At 43.1% G+C, this 8,256-nt stretch overlaps 1 protein-coding gene across 6 annotated transcripts in view; it reads right to left on the reverse strand.

Annotated features, from left to right (window-relative positions):
* HEATR4 (HEAT repeat containing 4) overlaps positions 1-8,256 on the reverse strand; it is a 48,161-nt gene that overhangs the window by 38,722 nt on the left and 1,183 nt on the right. For 5 of the 6 annotated variants that reach the window (XR_011568995.1, XR_011568996.1, XM_070797837.1 and 2 more), the window contains one exon: positions 630-1,582. Coding sequence is in view for 4 of the 6 variants with exons in the window: in XM_070797837.1 (XP_070653938.1) it covers positions 630-1,582 (953 nt within the window). In the remaining 2 variants the exon portion in view is untranslated. Of the gene's footprint in view, positions 1-629; positions 1,583-5,721; positions 5,787-8,256 lie in introns of those variants that run through there. The other variant, XM_019969190.2, reaches the window with a different exon arrangement.

Consider the following 8,256-nt stretch of genomic DNA (forward strand, 5'->3'; position numbering starts at 1 on the left):
AGTCTTCCTTCTAGTTATAAATGAAAAGGAAGCCACGTGAGAAATGCATAGCAATCCTCCTCTTCTCTCAGCTTGTTTAGTTCTCCATCCTGCTGCCAGTCAGTTTTTGAGTGAGTGACACACTGGCTCCTTATTCAGAGTAAGGTGGGACCAAACCTCAGAACCACGAGGTCTCTGCCTTCCTCACTCTCACCACGGACACATTTCTAGGAGCCCCTGGTTAGTACCTGGAACAGCAGAATGGCTCTGCTGGGAAAGGCTAAGAATTCCTTCCTTTAAAGGCAGTGGTACTCAACTGGGAGCAGTTTGTCCTTCAGAGGGACATGTGTCAACATCTGGGGACATCTTTGGTCGTCACAGGGAGAGAGTGCTACTGGCTTCCAGTAGGATGCTGCCAAACATCCTACAGTGCACAGGGCCGCCGCCCCCAACACAGAATTATCCAACCCGGGATACCAAGAGGGCCGAGGTTGAGAAACCTTACTTTGTGGAAGTCTTAGTAGATTGGTGGTGGAAAACACAAGAGATTAATGGGAGAGTTCTGCAATGCGGAATGCGAGCCCACCTGGGAGTCCTTGAAGGGGAACCAGGGATTCTCAAAGGCATGCCCGAGGCCCTGGCTAGCCTACCGATAATAGACGGGAAGCAGCAGCTCTGGCTTCTTTTCCTCCTGGGTGGGCAGGACGACACTTCGACCCTCAAATTCTGCCGTCTCTTCTTCCTCCAGCTGTTTCAAGAGGTCCAGGTCACTGGAGGAAGTGAGCTCGTCGCGGATATGGCTCCAGTCATACTGTTGGCGCAAGAAGCTCTGCCACTTACTGGTGGACACCCCTGGCCTTGGAGGACGCTTGTTCTGGATCCATCGGGCAGTGCGCTTGTTCAGCTTTTCCAGCACCACGGCCTCCCAGGCTCTGGCCTCCTTCTCAGGAGGCGGAAGCCAGGTTTCCCTCTCCTCCAGGTTCACTTCTGGAGCAAGTGACAGGTCCAGCATGTCCAGCTCCCCACTTGGATGAAGACTGAGGGGGCTAGATGCCTCCTGGCCTGCACTAGCTGGCTTTGACTTCTTCAGTTTTGTAAGATTGGCATAGCTTTCCATCTTCACAGCCTGGGAGGTGACCTTTGTTGGGGGACCTGGAGAATCCGAGACCTTGAGGCAGATGGGCTTCTTCTCAGGCCGGGCCTTCCTGACCTGGCGAGGCTGAATGATGCCACTGGCGTCGTAGAGATGGTCAAAGCTGTACTGGCTGTAAGGGACGCTGGGCAGCCCTCGCTGCCACACCACCTCCTGAGAAAACGTCAGGTTTGCACTGGCCTTGTTCAGGTATTTGTTCTTGAGGTGTGCACAGTGCTGTGGGCTGAAGTGGAAGACTGGAGGCACACCGGAAACGGAGGCACATTCCTTTTTGTTTCTTGGTTTTACATTGGAGAAAATCATGCCCCATCCCAGCCGTGGGAGGAGTGACTGAGGGAAACGGTGTGGAAGAATGGTCTTTCCCTTTTCCGTTCTAGTCATTGTTTCCCAGCAAATGCCTCCTTCCAGGCTGTCTGGTCCAGAAGAGGGCCTGGGGGCATGACCAGGCATCTGTTAAGGGGACGGGAGGAACTGATAAGAGCTCTAGGTCAGTAGAAGTTGGTGGCCCATAGCAGTCAGTAAGAAAAGACTTGGAGAAGAGATGAGGGAGCAGGGAGAAGCCCTGTGAGTTAGAAAGACAAAAGAAAGAGTGGCTGCAACAATCAAAATATTCCTTGTGTCAGGCCTTTGCTTCTGGTTCTCACATTTGTCCCAAAGCTCAGCCCCTCATCTCCTGAGAGATTATTGCCTTTTAACAGTATCTCATGCTTCCAGTTTTCCCCCAAACGTGGCTTTATCCCTGTTCAAAAAACTTACAGTGCAAAGTTCAGACAACATAGCCTGGCATTCAGGGCTCTCCTTGAGTATGACCTGTTTATGACCTTGTCCTGACATAACCTCTCCTCCTGACTCTTTAGCTCTTCTCTGAGTGTCCATCACAAGTCCGTCACAGAAGGATACATCCTGGTGTCCTGTACATGAAATTCTGTCCATTCTTCCAGGACAGCTCAGTTCCTGCCTACTCTGTAATTCTTTGTTGACCTATCCAGGCCTCCATGTCACACAAATTTACAAACCTCACCTAGTCCATTTCAGTTATTTTAACTTTTACCCTGTGACACCTTGTGCCATTAAGTATTTGACTCCTTAACAGCACCATAAGGACAGTATCTCCAGTCTGCTCTTTCAGTATCACCCAGTACTTTTCCATATTGCTACACTGTCTTCACTGTTAAAATGTTTTACAGCTGCAGAATGTTTTATCAAGGAGATAAATCACCTTAGCTCTTGACTATTGGGCAAGCTGTTTCTGGGTTTTAGCTAGCAAGGAAAATTCTATAGAGGACAAATGCCTGATGCTCGTGCTTTTTTTTTTTTAAAGAAATGTTCCTTCTGAAGCACTTCCTTAGCCTAATAACGATAATTGATAGCTATAGAGTACTTTGCTAAGAGCTTTACACCAGGTTGATATTATGGTCTTTATTGCTTGTGGGAAGAAGCTGAGGCTCAGAGGGGTTGGTAAATTACTTCAGATCACACTGGCCATAAATAGAAGAGTCAGACTTTACAGTCAGCTAACAGATCCAACCTCAGAGCACTTAACTCTGTGCCACACTGGCTTTGGCCCATGCTCAACTCCACTCCCCACCATGGCACTGTGTTGGCCTTGCCATTTTCAGGGGCAGGTAGGGCCTCCCCACCCAACATGTAATCATGAAAGTGAGATCATTTTCCTGTCATGCTGAGTGCCAACTCCTGCCTTTCCTGCCCTGTGCACAGGGTACCCTTTAGCCTAGATCTGACTCCTCTCTCTTCCCTTCACAACACCCAGAAATAGTACCTGCTGTTTTTAGGGCTTGATTTATCCCACTGTCTTTGTATTAAATCTGACCTTTTTGTGAGTTTCTTTTTGTGAAGGGCTAGCTTTGACATAGTTGTCACTAGGTCAGAATTAATAACCTAACTTAAACTAAGTCACACATGATTAATGTGATGTCCCTCCCTGAGTGTTTGAGCATAAGATTAAATTTAGTTGCTTCATCTCTTCACAATCACAAAGGCCACATAGCCACAGGGCACTGAGTATTTTTTAAAGTCAGATTAAAAAAAAATTAGGGCAAGGCTAAAGCGTGTTCACAAGGCGGTATTTTTCTTTGCACAGTGTCTGTTCTGCCTGGTGGAAAATGAACTGCTTAGATGAAAACAGTATTAGTGCACTCCTGCCTTTTGTACTGCCTAATACAACATCTCATCATTCTTAACCTATCAATGTGTTTGTATCTTGCTTCTAAGTCAGGGGGCATTTTGAGCCCAAACACTTGCAAAACCGAATGAGGACTGGTTTTGCCCCAATATGGAATGATTTGGGGTGTCCCCAGATATAAGCCCTTTAGCCTGTGACATATACAGTCTTTGGTCACAATGTTATCATCCCAGAAAGAACACGATATTATCATTATCAGTTATTATAAATTCTCAAGGAATAGTTACCATCATCTAAGATGATGGCTTGTTGAAAAAGAAGGAAACACATGTGGACATGTCTTTGTAAAGGAATTGGGACAGGACAAAATGTTCTAAGATTTGGTCAAAAGAGGTTTGTCAGGCAGATTCTGCAACTCCCAGCCAGGTTACTCGTGGCAAATGATTTAATAACCCTGGTTTGCCTTGTTGTTCAGTCGCTCAGTCATGTCCTCCTTTTTGGGACCCCATGGACTGCAGCACGCCAGGCCTCTCTGTCCTTTACCATCTCCCAGAGCTTGCTCAAACTCATGTCCATTGAGTCAGTGATGCCATCCAACTATCTCGTCTTCTAAGGTTTGCCTGAGTTTACCAATCTGAAAATAGAGTCTGACACCTGTTCTAATTTAGTGTTGATATGAAGGTAAAAATTAGGGGAACATGTATGAAAGTTCTTTGCAAGCTGCAAAGTATTACGTAACTGAGAGAAACTGTTATTATTGATTTAGAACATAGAGTACTATCCTTTAGAAGGCAAGTCTCTGGGACCCCACAGTTAGATGCACTGGGCATTAAAGGAAAAGTTTAGGAATACTAGGGCTCTAGGTAGTTAAGAGGGGGAAAAAAAGACCTACAAATGGAGTTTGGAAGCTCCATATTATCCAAACTTAAACGTTACCTGGACCAACACGGAGGCAGGGTCCCCTCCCAACAAATAGACCTTAAGAAGCAAAAGCAGAGTGGCAGGTCCCAGGTGCTTTTGTGCGAGGACAGCATAAAAAACTGAATAAATGGCATCATACAATTACTCAAACCTGGCATGACTGCAGACCAAGGCCCTGTAATCTGGTAAACAGCAACGACCATCATCATCTCTTGCACTTCTAGGAAGCTGACTGGATAGGCAGGAGTGGGGCTAGAAGGTTTATGCCTCCAGTTAAAACCTGATAGAAGAATCCAGACTCAAAATGGGTGCTGAGAGGTTCCAAATTTAGTTCCATTCTTCTTTTCATCTTTCCAGTCCTATACCCTCACCCCCTGGTCTAGCCTTTATTCTGCAGAAATAGTTGAAGTAGGCTAATTAATGCAAGCTAAAAGGAGTAACTGAGCTTCCCTAGTGGCTCACTGCTGATGCTGGAGACACGTGTTTAATTCCGGATCTGGAAGATCCCCTGGAGAAGGAAATGGCAACCCACTCCAGTATTCTTGCCTGGAGAATTCCATGGACAAGCAGAGCTGGGCAGACGACAGTCCATGGGGTCGCAGAGTTGGATATGACTGAGCAACTAAACAGCAACAAAAAGAATAATATCTTGTTTTTTACCTCTGTTACTAAAGCAGTAGAAACTGCGACAGAAGGAAATGCTATAAGCCGTAGCACCATATCTTCTGAGAGTTTTAAAAAAGTAGTACACTCTCATTTCCACCTCCAGATTCTGAAGTTCTGAGGTAGGGCCCAAGAGGGGACACTCAGCTTCTGGGACAGTGCTTGTTAGATATGGCTAAAAGACTTTCTGCATCAAGATCACCTGAGGAGTTCATTAAAATGCAGACTCCTGTGTCCCACACTCTAGAATATTGACTCAGGAGGCTGCAAGTGAAGCCTAGAAATCTGCATTTTAACAACATCTCAGAGGTTTTTATACACATTAAATTTAGAGAAACTATAGCTCCAGGAGGTATCAATGGGATTTATGAAAGAAGCTTAGTTAGTGAGAAGAGTGGGATCAGGGAACACTTAACCAGGCTTATTTCAAATACCCTCTCTCTGCTGCCTCTTTCTTAACAGAAAGTTCCTTACATTTCCCCCCGTTTCTTTTTTTTTTTTTCGGCTGTGCTGCATGGCTTACAGGATCTTAGTTCCCCAACCAGGGACTGAACCCCAGCCATGGCAGTGAAAGTGCCAAGTCTTAATGACTAAACCAAGAGGGTTGTCTCATAAGATTATTGTGGAAACTCTGGCACAGAGCCAATCCGTCACAACTGTTTTATTAATCGGTGCCAAAACTGAGGTCCAGAGAGAAGACATGTAACTAAGATCACAGTACTAGTTAGTACCTAGCAAAACTGACACTTTGACACCTAATCCAAAATCTTTTCAACTACTTCTGACTGCTTCTCATAATTTATCTAATGCTAATAAGCTCCTTTCACATACTGACGAAGCAGCAGCAGTATTTTGAAATTACCTTCAAAGTGGCTTCCCACACACAATCTTCAACAGGAAACAAGGTTTTGCCATCTTAAACCTGACTTAGTTTTAGATTCCAAAGCTGCTTATATTGGTTACTAGGCAACCACCTCTTTAGGATTCCACAAGTCTACACACAGAACCTACAGGTTCAACCAGGAGTATCTTCAGCTATTTATTAAATTTCTTTCTTTGTAAATTGAGCTTTGGGAAATTATACTGTACTCACTGATCGGTGGCAAAATGGATTTCTCGGTCCTCCTTTGAAAAATAATGTCTAGGTCTATGCAGCTCAATATTATCCCCTCCACATCGGTTCAAAAGTCCTACTGAGAAAGAGACAAAGCAGGGGAACACATGAACACCCAGCTCTGGCATGCTTCAGACCAGCAGCCTAATGAAACAAATGGTAAAGCAGAATGAGTGTTTTGGGGGCCTTTCCCATTCTCTTTCTATTCTGCTCCTGTTTAATCTCCTTCCTTCACACAGTTCAGTTCCATCTCCTCTGCTTCCCAAATTCTGGCTGGGTTATCAGCCAATAACACTGTTTTTACAAGGAGATTCTTCAAGTCCTATATTTCTAATAATAAAATTCCAGGCCTATAGAATACTGGTCTTCAGGATTCCCCTTGTGAAAAGAATTTGTCCTTAGAGTAAAGAAAATTTTTGGCCATCAAGTTCTGCCCAGTTGACCTGGGGCAGTGCTATTCAAGTGATCACCTTCTCTTGCTGACCAACCTGAGCACTGACTTTAGTGCCACAACTCAATTTGTGCTCAGACACTGGCACCCTCACAAAAGAGTGAATGGATGTGTTCCCTGAGATGAAACGACTGAAAGAATTTTTAAAATTAAGTATTAAAACCCTGGTCAAGTTTTCTCAAAAAATTAAAATACCCATGTGATCCAGCAATTCCACCTCTTGAGTATATACCCCAAAAATTGAAAGCAGAGGCTCATACAGACGTTTGCACACCCATGTTCATAGTATATTCACAACAGCCGAAAGGTGGAAGCAACCCAAACGTCCATCAGTGGATGGATGGATAACCAAAATGTGGTATACATATATAATAGAATATTATTCAGCCTTCAAAAGGAATAAAATACAGAAATACGCTACATATATGGATGAACCTGGAAGACATCATGTAAAGTGAAATAAGCCAGACACAAAAGGACAAATACTTTACGATTCCACTTATCTAAGAGGTGCTTAGACCAGTCAAACCATAGCTACAGAAAGTGGAATGGTGATTTCCAGGGGCTGTGGTGGAGAAGGAGGAATGATGAGTTAATAGGTATAGAATTTCAGTTTAGGAGATGAAAAAGGAGATAGTGTTAAGGCTGCACAACAATGTGAACACACTCAGGTAACTGTGCATTTTAAAATGGTAAATTTTATCTTTGTATATTACCACAGTGGAAAAAAAAAAAAACCTGTTTAATTATAAAAGCCGTGTGTGAAATTCTGCACAAAGAAGAAAATTAAAACTACCCATATGGGACTTCTCTGGTGGTCCAGTGGTAAGACTCGCCTCTCCCAATGCAGGGTGCCTGCGTTCAGTCCCTTGTCAGGAAACTAGATCCCATGTGCTGCAACTAAAACCCAATTCAGCCAAATAAATAAGTACTAAAAAAAACTACCCATAATACCCCAAAGCCTAACAGTTTAGGGTAGTTTTCTACTAGTCTTTTTTTTTTTTAATGTTTTAATATATATAATGTCTACAAAGTGTTCTCTACCTGCTTTCAATGTCATGAAAAATTTCTCCTCATATTCTATATTATTTTTAATGGCTACATCTCTTCTGTTATATGACTGCATCACAATTAAACTGACTAAACCAAATTTATATTGTTATTTTCTTTTTCCTCTATTAAAACAATGATATGGTAAGTATTGTTATAGCCAAATATTTACATTTATAAATGTGTGAAATGTCCAGAGGTGGAATTGTGAATCAGAGAATGTATCCTTTAAATATTTTTAATTAGGTTGCTCTGAAAAGATCATACCAGTATATGCATCCACCAACAGTATATGAGCCTCTGTTTCTCACATCTTCTCAACTAGAACATCATGTGAGAAGCAAAGAATGATGGTTCAGATGGAATTGGACTGCAAAGGTATAAATCTCAGAATTTCCACTTTCTAGCTGTGTGACCTTCAGCAAATCAGTTCATTTCTCTGGGGACTTAATTTGCTCATAAGTTTCTTGTTTCTGAGACTCTTGTGCACAAAATATACTGCGAAGTATCCTACAGAACTATTACAAAAGTAATTAGAGCAAACGGGAGTTGTGAATATTTGAAACTAGGCAAAAAGTCTTGTCTGGGAAGTTCATGGAGGTGGCTTTTATTAGGAACAGAGGCAAACAGGTTTTGTGACCTTGAAGCTTATACAACTTCCAAGTTTTCTCTAATAGAAAGCATGTACATTCATGAATGCAAAATCAGGTAGGAGACCTTAGAAGGGGTCTGCAGTTAAATTTCCTAAAAAATTCACCACTGGATGGAATCGACAGCTTAAG

The sequence above is a fragment of the Bos indicus genome, chromosome 10 (genome assembly GCF_029378745.1).
Source record: "Bos indicus isolate NIAB-ARS_2022 breed Sahiwal x Tharparkar chromosome 10, NIAB-ARS_B.indTharparkar_mat_pri_1.0, whole genome shotgun sequence".
Classification (NCBI taxonomy): Eukaryota; Metazoa; Chordata; class Mammalia; order Artiodactyla; family Bovidae; genus Bos; species Bos indicus.